General features: G+C 43.3%; 2 protein-coding genes and 1 long non-coding RNA gene across 3 annotated transcripts in view; 2 read left to right on the top strand and 1 right to left on the bottom strand.

The window, feature by feature from the left end:
- The first annotated feature begins 2,489 nt into the window (after positions 1-2,489).
- On the top strand, positions 2,490-4,042 carry LOC140909760 (uncharacterized). Its single transcript, XM_073339864.1, has 3 exons — positions 2,490-3,072; positions 3,661-3,986; positions 4,019-4,042. The coding sequence occupies exons 1-3, from the start codon at positions 2,490-2,492 to the stop codon at positions 4,040-4,042; spliced, it is 933 nt and encodes a 310-aa protein (XP_073195965.1).
- Positions 4,043-4,063: 21 nt separating this feature from the next.
- On the bottom strand, positions 4,064-11,343 carry LOC140905140 (uncharacterized). Its single transcript, XR_012156766.1, has 3 exons — positions 10,754-11,343; positions 6,979-8,995; positions 4,064-5,847 (listed from the first exon to the last, which is right to left on the bottom strand). It is a non-coding gene; the product is annotated as an uncharacterized lncRNA (long non-coding RNA).
- The window catches only part of CAND1 (cullin associated and neddylation dissociated 1), a 52,168-nt gene continuing 40,964 nt past the window's right edge, over positions 10,450-21,653 (top strand). The window contains exons 1-2 of the mRNA XM_073327847.1: positions 10,450-10,803; positions 15,046-15,189. Coding sequence (XP_073183948.1) covers positions 10,736-10,803; positions 15,046-15,189 — 212 coding nt within the window. The 5' untranslated portion in view covers positions 10,450-10,735. The remainder of the gene's footprint in view (positions 10,804-15,045; positions 15,190-21,653) is intronic.

Below are 21,653 nucleotides of genomic sequence, written 5' to 3'. Positions count from 1 at the left end.
ACTAACACGGCTGTTACTCTGAAATTTACCAAGAGAGAAATTCTTCCCTTCTGGGCCGTAGATGAATTGTGAGCTACTATATCCCTTTTTTGAAACATCCACGGGGAATGGAAAAACCACATGAGCCTTCTTGTGACAGTGAACAGAGACACATCTTGACAAGCGATGGACTACCTTTATTGTTCAAGTGATGTATGCTGGCAACTAGCATCATTTGCTCTTGAAGTAACGTGGCACTGAGTCACTTTACCTTGTGTGACTGTTGATGAGTCAATTTTGCTCCCTGAAGCCACGCTCCAGATGCTGTCTAGTTTTATCTGACTTATACATTCCAATTTATTTTTAGTCATTTGCATTCTGCTTGGTTCATGAAAGTGTACTTTTGGTGTATTTTGTCATCTTTACAGGCTATCAGTTGTAGCCCCACAAAAGAGGTGGAAAGCATACCCATATCCTCCTCACATGAAGCGTCCCTAATTTAGAACCAAAACTAGCAATTCTTTAAAAATGCTAGCCCGTAAAGCAGATTAGTCCTGAGACGAGCTTTGATTCACACACTGGCTATTTACATAGGATTTTCTAGGGACAGGTGTGGCCAAACCTTTTTGACATGTGAAACCTAGAATAATAAAGAATGAGACTTCAAGTTGCAAGTAACTTTCAGGGCTGCTGCTTTCTCACCACCATAGCAAGCTGCCTTGGACTGTATGTGGGGGGAGGGGCGGATGTTGAGGGTGGAAGATTATTGTGTGTGTGTGTGTATGGTCACTAATGGTTATGTGGGGTAGAGGGAGAAATGTGCTTCACTTTTGTTTAGTTTCGTAATGATTCTAGATTGTATTTTTTAATTAAAATGGCAAGGTCACTTACAGCCCAGCAAAGACATTCTTTTATGTTGCTGCATTTATATCCAAAGAAATATACACAATTTTGGGGTGAAACACTCCATTATTACAGCACTGAGGCAAACTTCTTCTGTGCCTGTAACTCACAGCAACAACAGGAACAAATGGAAGCACATCATTTCATGCTGAGCTGCTAAACTTTGGCCTAGCTGCTGTGCACAGGTCATCGGAGCTGCATTTTGGCTAACCCTGTTACAAAAGTCTTAACAATCAACACAGCTAAAGTGTGAGTTGTTTTCATTATCTTTGTGTGAATCATAAACAGGGTTGTTTACTGCAGAAACTTCCAATCAGTTATAGATATCTGCAAGTTCACTGAAGGTAATGGGACAACACGGGTGTCTGAGAACATAATGGGAGTATGCAGTGTTGTTGTAGCCGTGTCGGTCCCAGGATATGAGCGAGATAAGGTAGGTGAAGTAGTATCTTCTATTGGCGAGAGAGACAAGCTTTAGAGCTTACAGAGTTCTTCTATGTAAGCTTGAAAGCTTGTCTCTTTCACCAGCAGCAGCAGGTCCAATAAAAGATATTACCTCAATCCCCTTATTTCTCTAACATAATGGGAAGTCAGCTGAATTGCATAGATATAAATGAAAGCATAATTTGGCCTTCAGAAACTCCAGGTTTAGAGGTCTTACAAAGAGTGCAGATGCAAGTGGTTGGTGATCAGCTGATGATGTGTGTGAATAAAGAACCTGGCTTGACTTTCAGAACCCAGGATGAGTTTGCAGGGCTCGCCCTAAGAAAAAAAATCTTTGTGTCAGTAAACTGAACTCATCTGGTATAGAAATAATTGAGCAATGTCAACAATGGAACTAAAAAGAAAAGGAGTACTAGTGGCACCTTAGAGACTAACCAATTTATTTGAGCATCCGATGAAGTGAGCTGTAGCTCACGAAAGCTTATGTTCAAATAAATTTGTTAGTCTCTAAGGTGCCACAAGTACCCCAACAAATTTATTTGAACATAAGCTTTCGTGAGCTACAGCTCACTTCATCGGATGCTGTAGCTCATGAAAGCTTATGCTCAAATAAATTGGTTAGTCTCTAAGGTGCCACTAGTACTCCTTTTCTTTTTGCGCATACAGACTAACACAGCTGCTACTCTGAAACAATAGAACTATATACTGTATTCCCGACTCCAATTTTAGAGTAAAATTTTATTTGAAAGGTTTCAAATTTTATTCTGGATGATGTATATTTGAAAAGTTTTGGATGGTGAACACTGAGCCCTGGTCTAAACTAGGACTTTAGGTCGAATTTAGCAGCGTTAAATCGATGTAAACCTGCACCCGTCCACACAATGAAGCCCTTTATTTCGACTTAAAGGGCTCTTAAAATCGATTTCCTTACTCCACCCCTGACAAGTGGATTAGCGCTTAAATCGACGTTGCCGGCTCGAATTTGGGGTACTGTGGACACAATTCAATGGTATTGGCCTCCGGGAGCTATCCCAGAGTGCTCCATTATGACCGCTCTGGACAGCACTCTCAACTCAGATGCACTGGCCAGGTAGACAGGAAAAGAACCGCGAACTTTTGAATCTGATTTCCTGTTTAGCCAGCGTGGCAAGCTGCAGATGACCATGCAGAGCTCATCAGCACAGGTGACCATGATGGAGTCCCAGAATCGCAAAAGAGCTCCAGCATGGACCGAACGGGAGGTACGGGATATGATCGCTGTTTGGGGAGAGGAATCCGTGCTATCAGAACTCCGTTCCAGTTTTCGAAATGCCAAAACCTTTGTGAAAATCTCCCAGGGCATGAAGGACAGAGGCCATAACAGGGACCCGAAGCAGTGCCGCGTGAAACTGAAGGAGCTGAGGCAAGCCTACCAGAAAACCAGAGAGGCGAACAGCCGCTCTCGGTCAGAGCCCCAAACATGCCGCTTCTATGATGAGCTGCATGCCATTTTAGGGGGTTCAGCCACCACTACCCCAGCCGTGTTGTTTGACTCCTTCAATGGAGATGGAGGCAATACGGAAGCAGGTTTTGGGGACGAAGAAGATGATGATGTTGAGGAGGTTGTAGATAGCTCACAGCAAGCAAGCGGAGAAACCGGTTTTCCCGACAGCCAGGAACTGTTTCTCACCCTAGACCTGGAGCCAGTACCCCCCGAACCCACCCAAGGCTGCCTCCTGGACCCAGCAGGCGGAGAAGGGACCTCTGGTGAGTGTACCTTTTAAAATACTATACATGGTTTAAAAGCAAGCATGTGAAAGGATTACTTTGCCCTGGCATTTGCGGTTCTCCTAGATGTAGTCCTAAAGCCTTTGCAAAAGGTTTCTGGGGAGGGCAGCCTTATTGCGTCCTTCATGGTAGGACACTTCACCACTCCAGGCCAGTAACACGTACTCAGGAATCATTGTAGAACAAAGCATTGCAGTGTATGTTTGCTGACATTCAAACAACATCCGTTCTTTATCTCTCTGTGTTATCCTCAGGAGAGTGAGATATAATTCATGGTCACCTGGTTGAAATAGAGTGCTTTTCTTCAGGGGACACTCAGAGGAGCCCATTCCTGCTGGGCTGTTTGCCTGTGGCTAAACAGAAATGTTCCCCACTGTTAGCCACAGGGAGGGGGGAAGGTTGAGGGGGTAGTCACACGGTGGGAGGAGGCAAAATGCGACCTTGTAACGAAAGCACATGTGCTATGTATGTAATGTTAACAGCAAGGTTTACCCTGAAAGAGTGTAGCCACTGTTTTATAAAATGTGTCTTTTTAAATACCGCTGTCCCTTTTTTTTTCTCCACCAGCTGCATGTGTTTCAATGATCACAGGATCTTCTCCTTCCCAGAGGCTAGTGAAGCTTAGAAAGAAAAAAAACCGCACTCACGATGAAATGTTCTCCGAGCTCATGCTGTCCTCCCACACTGACAGAGCACAGACGAATGCGTGGAGGCAAATAATGTCAGAGTGCAGGAAAGCACAAAATGACCGGGAGGAGAGGTGGCGGGCTGAAAAGAGTAAGTGGCGGGCTGAAGACAGGGCTGAAGCTCAAATGTGGCGGCAGCGTGATGAGAGGAGGCAGGATTCAATGCTGAGGCTGCTGCAGGACCAAACCAGTATGCTCCAGTGTATGGTTGAGCTGCAGCAAAGGCAGCTGGAGCACAGACTGCTTCTGCAGCCCCTCTGTAACCAACCGCCCTCCTCCCCAAGTTCCATAGCCTCCACACCCAGACGCCCAAGAACACGGTGGGGGGGCCTCCGGCCAACCAGCCACTCCACCACAGAGGATTGCCCAAAAAAAAGAAGGCTGTCATTCAATAAATTTTAAAGTTGTAAACTTTTAAAGTGCTGTGCTTAAAGTGCTGTGTGGCATTTTCCTTCCCTCCTCCACCACCCCTCCTGGGCTACCTTGGTAGTCATCCCCCTATTTGTGTGATGAATGAATAAAGAATGCATGAATGTGAAGCAACAATGACTTTATTGCCTCTGCAAGCGGTGATTGAAGGGAGGAGGGGCGGGTGGTTAGCTTACAGGGAAGTAGAGTGAACCAAGGGGCGGGGGGCTTCATCAAGGAGAAACAAACAGAACTTTCACACCGTAGCCTGGCCAGTCATGAAACTGGTTTTCAAAGCTTCTCTGATGCGTACCGCGCCCTCCTGTGCTCTTCTAACCGCCCTGGTGTCTGGCTGCGCGTAACCAGCAGCCAGGCGATTTGCCTCAACCTCCCACCCCGCCATAAACGTCTCCCCCTTACTCTCACAGATATTGTGGAGCACACAGCAAGCAGTAATAACAGTGGGAATATTGGTTTCACTGAGGTCTAAGCGAGTCAGTAAACTGCGCCAGCGCGCCTTTAAACGTCCAAATGCACATTCTACCACCATTCTGCACTTGCTCAGCCTGTAGTTGAACAGTTCCTGACTACTGTCCAGGCTGCCTGTGTATGGCTTCATGAGCCATGGCATTAAGGGGTAGGCTGGGTCCCCAAGGATACATATAGGCATTTCAACATCCCCAACAGTTATTTTCTGGTCTGGGAATAAAGTCCCTTCCTGCAGCTTTTGAAACAGACCAGAGTTCCTGAAGATGCGAGCATCATGCACCTTTCCCGGCCATCCCACGTTGATGTTGGTGAAACGTCCCTTGTGATCCACCAGAGCTTGCAGCACTATTGAAAAGTACCCCTTGCGGTTTATGTACTCAGCGGCTTGGTGCTCCGGTGCCAAGATAGGGATATGGGTTCCGTCTATAGCCCCACCACAGTTAGGGAATCCCATTGCAGCAAAGCCATCCACTATGATCTACACATTTCCCAGGGTCACTACCCTTGATATCAGCAGATCTTTGATTGCATGGGCTACTTGCATCCCAGCAGCCCCCACAGTAGATTTGCCCACTCCAAATTGATTCCCAACTGACCGGTAGCTGTCTGGCATTGCAAGCTTCCACAGGGCTATCGCCACTCGCTTCTCAACTGTGAGGGCTGCTCTCATCTTGGTATTCATGCGCCTCAGGGCAGGGGAAAGCAAGTCACAAAGTTCCATGAAAGTGCCCTTACGCATGCGAAAGTTTCGCAGCCACTGGGAATCGTCCCAGACCTGCAACACTATGCGGTCCCACCAGTCTGTGCTTGTTTCCCGAGCCCAGAATCGGCGTTCCACAGCATGAACCTGCCCCATTAGCACCATGATGCATGCATTGGCAGGGCCCATGCTTTCAGAGAAATCTGTGTCCATGTCCTGATCACTCATGTGACTGCGCTGACGTCGCCTCCTCGCCCGGTATCGCTTTGCCAGGTTCTGGTGCTGCATATACTGCTGGATAATGCGTGTGGTGTTTAATGTCCTCCTAATTGCCCAAGTGAGCTGAGCGGCCTCCATGCTTGCCTTGGTATGGCGTCCGCACAGAAAAAAGGCGCGGAACGATTGTCTGCCGTTGCTCTGACGGAGAGAGGGGCGACTGACGACACGGCTTACAGGGTTGGCTTCAGGGAGCTAAAATCAACAAAGGGGGTGGCTTTACATCCAGGAGTATTTCAGGCAGGACTTCACAGAGGGGTCCAATAAGAAATGGTGCACCTAAGTTATTGTTCTTATTGGAACAAGGAGGTTAGCCTGGCCTCTGATTGATACATGGCTAGATTTACCTCGCTGCACCTTCTCTGTGAGTGACTGCAGTGTGACCTAGAGGAATGAGTCCCCTAGACAGGGGAGGAGGCAAATGAGTACAAAACAAATCTGGTCTATTTCTTGTTTTGACCCACTCCATCTATCTTTTACATCTTTGGCTGGCAGCAGACGGTGCAGAAGGACTGCATGCCATCCATATCTCATGGCTGCTCGGCAGAAGATGGTGCAGTACGACTGCTAGCCATCCTCATCTCTTGCCTGCCTGGCAGAAGATGGTACAGTACGACTGCTAGCAGTCCGTATTGCCTGCCCGCTCACCATAAGACGGTTCAATAGGACTGACTGCAGGACTAAAGAGAATGACCTGGTCAAGTCACTCCAAATTTAGTCCCTGCGCCCATGTCTGTCCAGGCGCTCCTGATCGACCTCACAGAGGCCACCAGGAGCACCTCGGACATGACGATGACGGCTACCAGTCGTACTGTACCGTCTGCTACCACAAGGCAAGGGGTTGCTGCTACTGTGTAGCAATGCCGTACCGCGTCTGCCAGCACCCAGGAGACATAGGGTGCCGGTTACCTGAGCGGGCTCCATGCTTGCAGTGGTATGGCGTCTGCACAGGTAACTCAGGAAAAAAAGCGCGAAATGATTGTCTGCCCTTGCTTTCACGGAGGGAGGGAGGGAACGGGGGCCTGAAGATATGTACCCAGAACCACCCACGACAATGTTTTAGCCCCATCAGGCATTGGGATCTCAACCCAGAATTCCAATGGGCAGCGGAGACTGCGGGAACTGTGGGATAGCTACCCACAGTGCAACGCTCCGGAAGTCGACTCTAGCCTCGGTACTGTGGAAGCGCTCCGCCGAGTTAATGCACTTAGAGCATTTTCTGTGGGGACACACACACTCGAATATATAAAACCGATTTCTAAAAAACCGACTTCTAAAAATTCGACCTTATTCCGTAGTGTAGACATACCCTGAGAATATACTTACTTTTTTTTTTTAAAATAACCAGAGGGTGGAACCACTTCCAGACCACTTGTCTAGAGTCTTCTAACTTCTCTCTTTATGGTATTTTGTTTGCTGAAACTTAATTTGATGATGAAAAGTTTATTGTAGCTGGATACTTTTGCAAAGCAATTTCAGACATTTTGACAGTTCCTTTCAGTCAATTACTTAATCACATGCATTTACTATTTACAGCACTTTGGTCCTGATCTTGCTTCTTTTGAAGTCAATGGAATCACCAGGCCCCTCAAACAGTTTCCTTTGCTTTTGAGAGGGGCGTATCTGGACTATCTGAATATGACATTTTTGTTTAAAGTTGTGTGAGTTGCTTCTTTTCCTCTGTAAATTTCTAGAAATCTCTTACTATCACAACATTTTAAAAGCACTTCTGGAGATAGAATCCCAAAGTATATCATCCTAGCTTTCAGATGAATAATTCATTAGCTTAAGGTAGAGGCTGTGCAGGAGAAAGGAAAACTTAAAATGACTTTTCTTTAACAGGTCAAAGGAAGTTGTCAGGTTGTTTAGTCCTATAATATGGCCTACTTTGAATTGTTGTGATTCGCCATGGTATGTAGCCTGAGTTCAAAAATAAGGAAAATTTAAACAAAAAAACCCCCTAAACCAAACCAAATGAACCCTCTACAATGTGATGTTCTAGCTGAGATGCTAAAGTCAGGAAACTCAGTTACTGTTGCTATACCTACTCTAACTCTGTTTACTGGCACATAGTATTCTATATAGTATGTTAACCATAATGCCTATTTATTCAGACACCTACAACAACACACATGTACCCTACCCAATATAGCGTTCTATTACTGGTGATTTTTTGTTTTAGCTTAGAATTTCTCTCTATTCTATTTTTCCAAACTATTTTTTTTTCAGATTTAAACCTAGATAATTCCTTAGTGTCATCAACAGAGAAACATTATTGTAATAAGCTAGAGTTTCCTAGGTGTCTTATCAAGATTCAAAATTCACACTTACAAAGCAAAACACCCTTTATAAATGACAAAACAAGTTAGGGTAACATTTTCTCTGGATCAAAATTGTAGCAGCTAGGTGCATTTGAATTACAGCAATAATTTCCTTTTATTCCTGCACAACCAGTTGTAAAAACTGATAACCAGGTTTAAATTTGTCATCCTAAAGGATTAGCTTTAAAGCCTTATACAGAACTATAGAATAATTCTTTACACAGATATATAGAGATGCAGTGCATCTTTTTCTTTCCTGATTGGTGGATTCAGAGTTCTTGTAACAAGTGAAAGTGCAAGCGCCTGGGTGTTCAAATGTGAACTCCGTGAATGTATCTGTAAACCAACCTTACTTTTCACTCACCTTCAACACTTTGTAAATATATTTCAAAATTTAAGACAACATAAATCCTTTCAGCGTCCAGCATATATATAATTAAGATTTGAAGTATCTCTGAGACTAAATGGACAAGATCCAACACTTGTGTCCATCAGGAGCAGATTAGGGTCCCACTCCATCTGTTAAGTTGTTTGTGATCATTTGGAAAATAATCTCTTCCACATTAGCCTTATCCATTTCTAAATTTCCCTAGAATAGTTGCATCTACTGTAGCTGATCTCCAGTTGTAATAAGTGGTCTTGAACAGGAAGCACTGTCTCTCCACAATGGCTTATGTTTCCTGGAGCAGTATTAAACAATATTTTAAGCAGTGCCCTGACTTTAAAACTAATGAGTTACTGAGGCCAACATACGGAGATGTTAAATGATGTTAAAACCAGTTTTACAAAGTGTTCAAGACTAGTGTGCTAAGGGCACAGGCCATATCTACATCTGGTGCAGGGAAAAAACATGTTTCCCCTCTTCTGCTGACCTCTGAGAGGCAGCTACATGCTGCTCCAGCAAAGACTCCCTTTGCTCCAGCAAAGACACCCTTGCCAGGTGTCCTGCTGCTCCTTTCCCCTGGCATGCTGGGTTGTTTTTGTCCATCCTGGCAACATGGTCGGAGAGCATGTAACATAATCTGAAAAGGAAAAATATTTGGGATTGAATCCTTTTTTGTTTCTTTTTCTTGTATCAATAAAGCCTGAAAGGTATTTCTGTTTTTTTTTTCTTTTATAAATGGTTGGAAAAGGTGAAGACGGGTGTTCTAAGGTGTACAATACCTGCACTTCCAATGTAAAAACATGAGGAGACTAGCTTGATCTACATTAAATTAGGAAGTCTTCACAATATTTCCCATCAGTTTAGACTAACAGCAGTATTAACACCACCAAATATTCAAAAATAATGGATCAGGCTCATACAATTTACAAGAGTCACTTATATAATTATGAGATTTAAAAAAATAATAAATGTTGTGTTCCTTTCAGTTGACTGGTCTTGGAACCTTTAGGGTTTACATTTTCAAGCTTTTCTCCTCAACCATGAGGGTTAGAAACATTTTAGAAGCCTCACAATAAAATCATGAGGATTAGGGATGCCGTGAGACAGTAGTGCTGCGATAGAGGTGTTCAGCTGCTACCAGGCTGTAGACAATGTCTGAACATTAGAGTGCTTGAAACGCCACCCACCTCCAGGAGTTCTGTCTACACTAGAGTACCACCATTATTGCCACCAATGAAGCTAAATCAGGGATAGTAGTGGTGAGAGAATTTTAGCAATGAAAACCCAGTGTAGACACCAGTATTATGATCCAGATAGTCAAAAATCATGAGTCAGCTCTTAACAAAATAATAAGATAAAATAAATACATTGGGTTTCTTTTGATTTGCCTTCTGGTTTCTGACCCCTTAAACTGCACTTGGGTCAGATTTTCGAGCTCCAGTCTTGCCAACCAGAAGGTCTAGAAAGTTATGTTTGTTTTTAAATAAAAGTTGAGGTGCTCAGGTTAGCACGTTTAGGCTAGAGCTGGGGTTTTAAAGACAAAAACAACTGTCAGGAACAGAAGGGAATTGGTTTTATTCAGACTGTTGGAAAATGTTTTTTTGGATTCACAGCCTTCGAACACGGGCAAAAAGGTCAGGTTGGTTAACACCTCCTCTCCCAGCTCCCTCATTTCCTTTTTGCCATCACAATAAATGGACACCCAATACAAAGCCATGTTCTAAACCAGAAAAATGATCGCCCCGCCCCCACACCAGTGGGAGACTACAAGTCCCAGCATGCAATGCTCCGCCAGCGTCTCACAATGCAACTTCTATACCGCAGCATGCAATGCGCCGCATGTTCTAGAAAAACTACACGCCCCAGCGTGCTTTGTTATAGATCACTTCGCGCGCTTCGGCGCATTGCATGCAGGGATTCGTAGTCTTCCAAGCTTACGCTTCTTCCCTCCGCCTCTTCCCCTCTGTAACCGCTGCCTCAACGTCCCGCGCACGCTCTGCGCCACGTACGCTGTGACATCGCCCGAACAACAGCGCGAGCCTGCCGGAGCCAATCAGCGGCTACAAAATCGCGTCGCTCGGGCGGCTCGCGAGAGCCTACTTGAACTTTGACCTCGCCCCAAGCGCGAGCTGTGGCCGTCTCGGGTTCTGTTCCTTTCCCCTCCTCCCGCCTGAGCGAGGCCGCTCCCTTCCCCCCACCCGTGTCACCAAGTGGCGATGAGCCTGCCCCCCCGGCGGCGGCCTCACTGATCCCCCTCCCTTCTCGCTCCGCGCCGCCCCCGGGGACACAGCCGCCGCACCCAGCCAGCGCCGTCCCCCGCAGCGGGCGAGGTGGAGCCGGCGAGGCCCAGAAGACGCCCCCCACCGGGACCATCAACATGGCGAGCGCCTCTTACCACATCTCCAACCTGCTGGAGAAAATGACATCCAGCGACAAAGACTTCAGGTGAGCGCCGGGCCCGTCCCCTCCTTGCTCCCCGCCCGCCCGGAGCTCCCCGCGCAGGCCCCTTCTCTCGCCCCTGTCTGCCGAGCCCGCTCTCCGCCTGCGACCCGCGAGGCTGCTGCTGCTGTTGTTGCCCCTCCTCGTGTCTCAGCCCGGGCCTGGCTGTTGTGCCCCCGCGGCAGGAGGCCGATGACTCCGGGGCCTGTGGCTCGTGGGCAGAGGCCCGGCTGTCAGGGCCGCGGCGGGGGCTGGCCAGGAGGGATGTGCGGAAGGAGTGCGCCATTCCCCCGCTCCCCTGTCTGGAAGCATTGCAGGGGGCGGTGAGCCGGGGTCTGGGCTCAGGGAGAAATCCCAGCCTCCCCGCCCCCCAGGATTGCCCCGAGTTTTCTGGCGTCCAATGAAAGTTTAGTCTCAGTTGCTTGGCTTCTTCTCGGTGTCTGTGAAGTGGGGAGACAGAGCTGAGTGCGCCGCGCTCAGAAGTCCTGCTGGGGTTGGGACGTGGGGAGCCACAAAGGGCTGACCTCAGTAGTTGGTGACCTGCCTGTGATTTCAGTCCATTAGGTCCATCGGGAGGCTGTCCCACGAGGGTAGGGTTGAAGTGGATAGAAAAGCGTTGGTGCCTACTAGCCTTGTTGCACCTGTTCGGTGGGCAGAGGGTTCCTTGCTCCAAGGCCGACCACGAAAGTCCATGCTTAAAGTTTTTGTAAAGGAAGCCTAATTGAAGATTATAGCTGATGGAGGAGAAAGTGACTTACAGTTTAGGATTTGTCACAACAGAACTAGAATTGTGCAGGTGCACTCAAATAGTAGCTGTTTGCTAGTAATCATAATTGTACATAACTATAGATTAAAGAAGTTGTGCATATAAACTTTGAATATTTGATAGTGAAATTACAATTTTCAGTACGACATAAAGACATAAAATATTTGATTTGTTTCATTATAAATATATTGTAGAAAACAAAGTTGAGGTTTTGTCTCCATGCATTAATTTTTTTAAAATAAACATTTCTTTAACCAGCAGTGGAAGACTAAATGTGTCAACTACTGAATACATCAGGTTAAAAATCATTAAAAAAATTTGGGCATAAGCTTTCATGGGTAAAAAACCCACTTCAGACATCTGAAGAAGTCGGCTTTTTACCCATGAAAGCTTTTGCCCAAATAAATCTGTTAGTCTTTAAGGTGCTACCTCCTGATAATTAAAAAAATTATTCCTTTGCTTGTATTAAATAGTTTAGAAAATCAAAGTTAAATCTAATTTACATCTTGTGTATATGGTACATTTGCATTTAACTCAACATGGACAAGAGATTAATCACTTATTTTTGTTAACAGGAATTTTCTGGTAAATCTGATTCCTGGTTCTCATGGATTACCACAGTGCTACATTGTTTAGCTTGCAATCACTGAGAGAGAATACATACATCCAAATAAAACTATTTCAAAGATCATTTAATTAAATTATTTCAAAGATCTTTGTATAATAAAGATGGTAGGTGAGCTCTGGTTTTCAATTTACAGTATATAGAAAACTTTGTGCACTCGATAAAGCAGTCATAGCATTTAGAGACAAGCTTTATTAGATTTAACTATTGATACTTAGTGGTCAGATTCTTCAGGTGAGTCTTTTGCCTGATTAGATAACTGGCCTAGAATGTTATTTTAAAAATAAAGCTATAGCTCTACAAATCAAAGGAGTGATGCTATGTTTAATATTTTTTTCCTTTCTAAATGATTTAGAAGACTAATATTGTAACAGTACAATCTAACATGGAAAATGGTGTTTCAAATGTTTTCTGTTAAATCTTGTTTCTTCATGTTAAGAACTGTTTAAGTTAGAGCTTTTCCAAATTAATTCTTTTCATGCGATTAAATGTTTTATATTTTGCATTGGTGAGGAGAGTGGGTAGCTTCTAACGATATAGCTTACCACTATACTTACTGATTTTGATGGGTTTAAAGTTTTCACAAAAAAATGGCCTGTGTGAAAACTGACATACAGTATTAGCCTAGAAAGTGCATTTTTCCAGCCAAATGTGTTTAAAGTTTCTTTGACAGTTTGAGTACAAACAGTAGAAGTATATTTGTTCTAAGTGTTTTTTACATTTTATTCATTTGTCTATATTGAAAAATAATTTTGGACTGTTTAAAGCATGTTTGAATTCCCAAACCATAAAAGATATGGTTAACAATTCAGGTTTGCGAAGTGACTTAAGTACTAACAATTTTTCTTAATTCAGTTTTATGTATTGTGAATCCAGTAAAATATTCGGAATATGTATTTGCATATTGAATGGAATCGTACATTAAGAATCTGCTTTTTAAGTCCCCCAGTGCTGTAGATTTTTTTAGTAATGCTTAAACCATACCTTAAAGAGGGATGGTGGAGATGCACACTTTCTATTACCAAGGAAGGACAGAATTAACTACATTAAATTGATTTACTTGTTACATTAGTAGTATTTTGTAGCCATTTGCTTTAACTGTCCAATCAAGATTTTGTCCTAAACTTTACATATTTTGATACTAGAGAGACAAGGTGGTTGAGGTAATCTCTTTTTGGACCACTTTCTGTTGGTGAGAGAGACAAACTTTCAAGCTTACACAGAGCTCTTCTTCAGCTCCTTTTTGATACTGTCATTTGTCATGTTTTGATCTCAAAATGCTCTTTTTAGAATTTGGAGCTCCTGGATGCAGCCCATGCTGTAGCAGACAGATTCTGTTCCCCAGGAAGTGTGGGATGATAGCTATGGTGAAGGTGATCTTTTTTGCAGTTGGAAGTCAAGGCTGCTGTTGCACTGCTGACGTGCAAGATGGGTTGGGCATTGGGAAGCTGCTGGGGACAGGTGCTGAGGGAGTCTATAGAACCTGGAGCTGAAATAAATGGGAACTGCTAATAAGAAAAGCGAACCCAAATAGGTGTTAAGAGGGCTTAGGGGAAAGATGTAGAAAGGGCATGAGAACTTGTGTACAGTTCACTTGACTGTCTTAAGCCTGGTCTATGCTGGAAAATTAGATTGAGTGATTTAGCTAGGTTAAAAGAAAAGGAGTACTTGTGGCACCTTAGAGACTAACCAATTTATTTGAGCATAAGCTTTTGTGAGCTGCATCCAATGAAGTGAGCTGTAGCTCACGAAAGCTTATGCTCAGATAAATTGGTTAGTCTCCAAGGTGCCACAAGTACTCCTTTTCTTTTTGTGAATACAGACCAACATGGCTCCTACTCTGAAACACAGCTAGGTTAGTTCTCTGAAAAATCTTGTGTCCGGAGTGGCACAATTAGACTGACCTAACCTTCGGTTGAGATGCAGCTGAGTCAACAGAAGAATGACCTAGCTGCTGTCTTTCAGAGAGTTGGATTAACTACATGGATGGAAAAATCCCTCCTGTTGATTTAGGAAGCATCTACCCTGTGGTATTACAGTGCCATAACTGCATAGACATACCCCTGGTCAGCATGTCCCTACTTTTCCATTTCCTTCACTAAGTTCCAGCCTTGGCCTTCTTCATGTTAAAGTTGGTTCCCAACAGGTCTTTCTCTGGTTCTGCAGGATCCCAGTGACATATTCAGCAACTTGCCACATGCAGCTTGAAGAAACTCAAGGATACTTTCTAAAATAAAGACTTGTAGCTACACTTCTGTTGGTTTTATGTTTATAAAAGTTTGCTTTTACAAAATCTGTTTGCAGCAAATGAAAGTATTGTTTTAAACTTTGATACATTTCTGTCTTCACGCTTCCTGTGAATTCCATTTTGGATAGTTATTCAGACCTTTACTTTAACATAGTGTAAACAGTAGAAGTAAATTAAGTTTGTGATTGCTTTTGTTCTTGAGGAGAAATTACAAGATAAATGAAAGATTATTGCTGTTAGAAATGTTGTAAGAATCTTTTCTTGTATCAATTTGTTATATTCTAAAACTATAATTAGTTAAAACTGGTGCTTTTTACCCCAGAATAGTGGTAGCATTAAATGTTAATACTAAATTTGATCACTTTTCAGAGTAGCAGCCGTGCTAGTCTGTATTCGCAAAAAGAAAAGGAGTACTTGTGGCACCTTAGAGACTAACAAATTTATTTGAGCATAAGCTTTCGTGAGCTACAGCTCACTTCATCGGATGCATACAGTGACAATTGCACAAATTTTATCATGCGTGACTGAAACTGATGAGCTTGGGTTGTAGCACATTGTGAATAGTCCATATCTGTTTAGCTATAATGGTTTGGATATTCTTTTGGATAGGTTTATGGCTACAAATGACTTGATGACTGAGCTACAGAAGGATTCCATCAAGTTGGATGATGACAGTGAAAGGAAAGTAGTGAAGATGATTCTGAAGTTACTGGAAGATAAGAATGGTGAGGTGCAAAACTTGGCTGTCAAATGGTATGTGTTCTTTTTGCAGTATAAACAATTGTCTAATCTTTGAACAATATAACTGACTTCTAATTTCATTGTTCAAATTAAGTTGCATAGCAATATTCTTCTTAAATTTAACATCTCTTCAAGAGACCCTTATAAGTGATGTGCCTTAATCCTAGTCTTACACAGCTTTTTGGTTTATGTCAGTGATCCAAATTACAATCCAGAGATCACAAATAGTTTCCATAGCACTTGCTGGTGGTCTGTGGAGAGCTAGCTGGTTCAATGGTGATGGCTCTCCTAATTTTCAGTTGCTAAATATCATTAAAAGAAGCTTAGACCTCCTATTACCTTTCCATGTTAAAAAATGCTGCATTTGCCACAGGGATGTTGTTTGATCTGTGGGAAGGTTCAAATTGCAGTTGGGATTTGGGGAGGTGAAGTATGGTATTGTGAAAAGTTCAGAATAGAAACCTGAATGCTAACAAATGACTAGGTTTGGGTATCAAAACACACAGTTAATAGATTCAAAACTTAAAATATTTCAGGCGTAGGCTTGGATAAATGCATGGAAGAGTAGGGGAGTAGTAGCAGGAGCTCAACTGGTCTGGTTTTATGTACCTCCATTGCCTCAGTCTCCCTTTTTTCCCCAATTAAGGAGTCTTCACATTATGGGTGTTTTCTCATTAATTCTCCCTCCCCCTTTTGGAGTCTGGTTTATTAACATAGATTTCAAAACAACTTACATTTTTCTACCCAGCTCTTTTTAGTTGGCTCCTGTTTCCTTCAGGCTTATACTCCCTAGGCCTTCTAAGGAGTTAGTCTGTGGAGTAACTCACACAATCTTCCTGCTCCTTTAAGTCTTTTCTCTGACTGAGCCCAGGTTGTCTTTATACCTTCCAACTGGCTTGGTTCCTAGTCACATGCTTGTATCACGTGACTCCTTTACTGAGAGGTAAACTTATTACAGGTGAGGCTGAACCCAGGACTCCCTTAAACAGCCAGTTCGCCCTGTGACCTGGGTGTTTGTCTAGTTTGTTTGAGCTTGATCCTCTTTAGGCTTTGTCAGCCTTAGTTTGAACAAGGTATAAAATTTAATGCATACATTTACTTTCTTTTAAATATTCTAGCAGTGATGGAATTTTCTTCAGTTGTGATATTTAAAATTAGGCTGGCCAAAACAGTGGAAAATGAACTGTAGGCAACAGAGGAGGGAACATGAACTTTGTCTCAGACATATGATTTTATTATAGTAATACAATTATCAATATTCTTTTCACTGTAGCCCACAGAAGTGGCAATGCTAGGTTAGCATGTTATATAGTATTACTGCTTTCTTCAGGGGAACGAAGAGTGCCATTTTTTTGGCTGAATTTTAAACTTTTGAAATATTAATTTACCTGTGGTAACTGAAGCTGTACCCCCTTCTAATAGAGTCTGCACATTGTATTTATGACCAGATTTGACAACAGCACAAAGAAAATAGCTTCAGAATTTGAAACACAAATAGTTTGTTTATGGGAGTTCAGTTGAGGCCTGGAAATGTGCTATTGTGGAAACAAAAATGAAAAAACAGCTGCATATTGTGTACATTTCAACACTTTGGTTGTAATTTTCAAACCTGGGGTCTGGAATTAGGAATTTGACTTTAGTCTCACACATTTGAAAATTGCAGCTTTAATTTGTGTTAATGAGCATTGTTGGTGCAATAGAAGGCAACCTTTTAGGAAAGGTGAAGGATGTGAAGCTATAATGGATTAAATTGTGTATGGCATGATGGAAGTAGCTTTTTCCAGGCATCTTCTTACATTTTCCATTAACTCTGGTACACCAGCATTGGTAGCAACCATGTAAAACTGATCTTGATCCCATTTTTCTAGCCAATTATTTGTTGTTTGTTTTGTTAGAAAAGGGAAGAAAAGTGCTTAGACACAATGGTGTTGAAAAATTAATGTTCATGCCAAAAGTGTCTATTTCTAAACTGCTTTGGGAATGGGTGAATGTGTACTTAAATACTTAAAAACAAGTGGTGATGGTTAAATAGAAGGATGCAAGCATAAACCTTGCGCAGGGAAAGACCCGAGCATAAATTGAAAGGGAACAACAGAGATGCAAGTACATGTAAACCAAAGGTGACACACTGTAACTAAAAGGCTCAAATGAAATCTCCACTTTTCCTACTCTTTCAAATCCTGGACATATTAAACACAAGGATTCTGGAGGAACCTGCTTCAATAACCTGCAAATCTAATGTTTAGCAGGCTGACCTTTTACATTCTCATTCCTCATTCTTAAGGAAGTAAACAGAACAATGAAATATAAAGTCATTAAGATACTGCTTGTTTCTTGCATTTTTACTGTAGCAGCACTTGCAGACAGTGAATGGAAGAAAATTTCTGCTCGTGTCTTACCTTATAGTCATTGTTTCACATATGCAAATAACATTGTAATATTATGGTAACTGGTTTATGTTAGAAGGTCTTATTGAATTTACTCTTCAGACATCTTCAGAGGTGAAATGGAAACAAGACTGATGTAGCCAACTTAGTCTCTAAGGTGCCACAAGTACTCCTTTTCTTTTTGTGAATACAGACTAACACGGCTTCTACTTCTGAAAAGTAGCCAACTTTGACTTCCACAGGATCAAGCAGAGTGTTAGCAGCAGTTTGTGTTTCAGATAAAGCAATTTTACAAATGTCTTTGGAGCTCAGTGTTAATACAAATGATTTTGCAGGTTAGGGAATTTAACTAAATCATTGCACTGACCAAATATTCCACATTATTGCTGGTGTAAGTGAGACACTACCTGCATAATATCTCTTGGAATATTGGCAGTCGTTCACAGTTTGGGCATAGTCACCAACCTACCCTTTTTAAGAGCTTCAGCCTGTTCAATTGGCATAATGCTTGTACCTGTATTTTACTTTATTTAATTAACTCTGTGAAATGGATTGTAACCTTTTGTAGAACAATCAGTCTTACAGAACAATATTCAATTTATCATAAAGGGGAAGAGAAACATTAAAGAAAAGGTTATCAAGCAATTGCAGAACATTATATTAATTCTGCTTAATTAACATTATATTAATTCCTGCATGAGGCAGGAAAGAAGTTATAAACTCTTATGATATCACTTTCCTTTAAAGGGGGCTCTCTGACATGTCCTGCTCAGTGGTTTTTTGTCTCTCAGCAGATTGAGGCCCTCTTCCTTTGGAGGGTAGGCTCAACTTAACTTTTTTAACTTTTTGTGTTGGTTACTTGTCTGCTCAGTCCTTTCCTTTCTTCCTAGGTTACATAGTTTTATGTATGTCTTAGTGAAGTTTCTTCTTTTGTTCTTCTTCTGCCCCCGGAGCTCTAAAAACGTGCAGCACTACAGTGGTATCTTGTTTGCTGGAATCTCCCCACCAAAATTGGTCCTTCGGGTTGTGGTTTCTCACTGTTGGGGTAAATAGGCTCCTGGTTCATTGCTGTACCTTATGGAAGAGTAATCCATTGGCTAACAGCCAAAGGACATTTTATGCTAAGCAGTCACTGTTGGCTCTGTAATAGGTGCAGTGGTTCTAGGAGGGAGTGGCATGCTTTTCCGAAAGGACCTCTTTCAGATGTGATTGTTGCCATTTTTCCAAAGCTGCTTGGTGCAAGAGCAGATTAGGGTTTTGTGGGGCCCCTGGGCCAGAGCAAGTGGGGCCTCTCCCTACCCCTTGCGCCTGCAGTCATCCCCCTGCCCCCAGTGCTCCTGCCAGGGAATGGGTCAGGGCATGGGGACTCATCCTCTGTGCCCGGCCCAGGCAAGCCCCCGTGCCCCAACCCTACTCCCTGACCACAGTGCTGGCCAGAACAGGGCAAGCCCCTGACCCCGCTCCCCGGCTGGAGAGGTGTGGGTGGGTGGAGTGGGTTGGGGTGTAGGGGGTGCCCATTTTTCCAGGGCCCCCCGATTGGCTAATCCGCCACTGGCTTGTTGTACTGCTCGTGGAAGGATAGGGTAACCAGATGTCCTGATTTTATAGGGACAGTCCCAATTTTTGGGTCTTTTTCTTATATAGGCTCCTATTACCCCCCACCGTCTGTCCCGATTTTTCACACTTGCTGTCTGGTCACCATATGGAAGGATGTGTGACCATATTGTCTGTCGTCATTATTTGCATTACAGTAGTGCCTAAAGGAGCTTTCCTTTCCAGATAGACCAATATCCTTATGTGGACACAATAGATATAAATGATGATGTCACTGATAACCCTGAAGAGGGGAGAATCTCTTGAGACTTCTGAAGTTAATATCTCTTCTATTACACATAGAATCTAAAACATACCTCTGGAGCTTAAAGAGGAGGGCTATTTCTGGTTAAACGTAAAAGTGACTCATATGTGCAGGGTTCCAAGTTTTCCCCCTGTTGACCATTCTATTCAGAACATTTTGAATAGGAAATGAATTCTTTCGATTAAGAAACAAAACTCCTTTAAATATTTCAAGGAGCTTTTTTTCCACCTCAAAGTATACGTTATTAAGGTTCTTATACTGCTCAGGTGGATGCTAATATTCTGTGGCTGGTTGAATAAATGTCAAACTCTAAAGAGAGTTTACAAGTGTTCTGGGGGCTCCTTCCAAGATAGTTGTCTGTACAACCCAATTCTGGGTAAAATGTGGTTACAAAAACTGGCTTTTGGGGAACATTCCTTCTTTCAGGTTGCCTCATTTCTGCATTTACCTGTGTTTTCTGTATCATCTGTGGTGTAATTCAGATTCCTTTCTGCTGCCTCTCTTTTACTTATAGCCCCACAGGCCCTACAGTTGTTTGAGTGACCTTTCATCTGCACCTGTTTTAATAGTGCTCCCCTACAAGGGAAAAATGTCGTCTTGGGGTATGTCTACACTATAGTTTAAACCTGAGGCTGGCCCAAGCCAGCTGACTCGGGCTTCCGGTGCTTGGGCTAAGGAGCTGTTTAACTGTGGTGTTGACAGTTCGGCTCAGGCTGGAGCTCAGACTCTATGACCCTGTGAGGTGGGAGGATCACAGAGCTCCGGCTGCTGCCCAAGCCCAAACATCTACTGCAATTAAACAGCCCCTGAGCCTGAGACCTGCAAAGTCTCATCTGCAAAGTCAGCTGGCACAGGCCAGCCATGGGTGTTTAATTGCAGAGTAGACATAAACTTGGGCATCCCTAAGGGGATCTTATGAAATGTTTTTAAGAATAACTTGATGGTCACCTCCCAAAGGTTAAGTCCTTTAATATGGTAACTCTTTGGACAAAGTGTTGATGGATGATCTGTTTTTAGGTTTGAACCCTACAGGCCAGGGCGAAAAGAACCCTTTGTCTCTCCTCCACCCAAACCCAGTTATTTTCAGAATGAGACTGTTCTGGCTCCTCTAGAAAAGGGACAAGAATGGCAGCAAGACTCTGATATGTAGTCACATGTAAGACTGATATTTAGGGCCCTGCGCAGATACAAATTTATATCTGCAGATGCTGATATAAATCGGTATATGCGGAACTGCACGGCTGTCCCAGGAACTGCAGCAGCAAAAGGAGTAGAACGTGGGGCCGCCTCTCCCAGGAGCCAGCACCCTATGCCAATAGCTCCTCCTATGCGGCTGTACCGCACCCAGCCTCAACCTTGTCCCTTCCATGCAGCTTTCTTCATGACTGCGTCTCCTGTCTGGGATCTGTACAGCCACACTGGAGGACAGGGCTGGGGGAGGTATAGCTGTGCTGGAGGAGCTGCTGGCGCGGGGTGCTGGCTCCTGGGAGCGGCAGCCCCATGTTATACTCCTTTCGCCCCTGCGGTTCCCAGGAGAGCCCTGCGGTTCCGCAGATACCAATTTATATCTGCACAGGGCTGTACTGGTATTGTCTCAGTTTTGCTGCGTTTTTTTCATAATACCCCCAGCAAGGCTAGTACTCCTCTCCCTCCCTATCCCCAAGGATCTGCTCAGAGGAAGACCATTAAGGAAATACAGGAGCATCCTTTAAAGCTCAGAATAGTGTCTGATGTCTTCCCTCACAAAGCAGGCTCCAAGTGCATGTTTTCTGTGCTTTGTAATCCCCATTATTTCTGTTGGTTTTCATGTTTGTTTCTAAATTACTTTTGTATGAGATGCGCTCAGTTGGCAGGAAAATGCCAGCACTGCAGATTCAGCCTGGGATCTGAATGTCAGACTGGGATCTTTACTTGTTGCACACAACAGTACCAGTTAAAAGGTTCTGCAGGGCACTTTGTGCCTTCCTTTATACCTGTGCAACCCTATTATGTTAAGTTGTACAGGTTTAATTGATAGAACATTAATTAACAATTCTGTTGATACAGTGTTGGAATAAAATACAGCCTACCTGAGTTGTATTGGCTCTGCGGAGCAGACGTGAGTGTAAATTCAGTAAATCCTTATCATTAATGAAATCAACAGGTAGAACTCTGACAATGCACCCCTAAAAAAATCTGATTATGGATGCACAGTCGCTTTTTGGAGCACAGCAGCACTTGGAACATCTTTG

This window comes from Lepidochelys kempii, chromosome 1 (assembly GCF_965140265.1).
Source record: "Lepidochelys kempii isolate rLepKem1 chromosome 1, rLepKem1.hap2, whole genome shotgun sequence".
Classification (NCBI taxonomy): Eukaryota; Metazoa; Chordata; order Testudines; family Cheloniidae; genus Lepidochelys; species Lepidochelys kempii.
Note: the sequence above shows the minus strand (reverse complement) of the source record. Positions and strands in the feature narration are given on the sequence as shown.

Excerpts from the sequence above, each read along its gene's own strand:
- LOC140909760 (XM_073339864.1), top strand. The coding sequence starts at position 2,490 with ATGCAGAGCTCATCAGCACAGGTGACCATGATGGAGTCCCAGAATCGC. Across the intron at positions 3,073-3,660 it reads AGGCGGAGAAGGGACCTCTG|CTGCATGTGTTTCAATGATC; the intron begins GTGAGTGTACCT and ends TTTCTCCACCAG. Across the intron at positions 3,987-4,018 it reads CCAGTATGCTCCAGTGTATG|ACTGCTTCTGCAGCCCCTCT; the intron begins GTTGAGCTGCAG and ends GCTGGAGCACAG.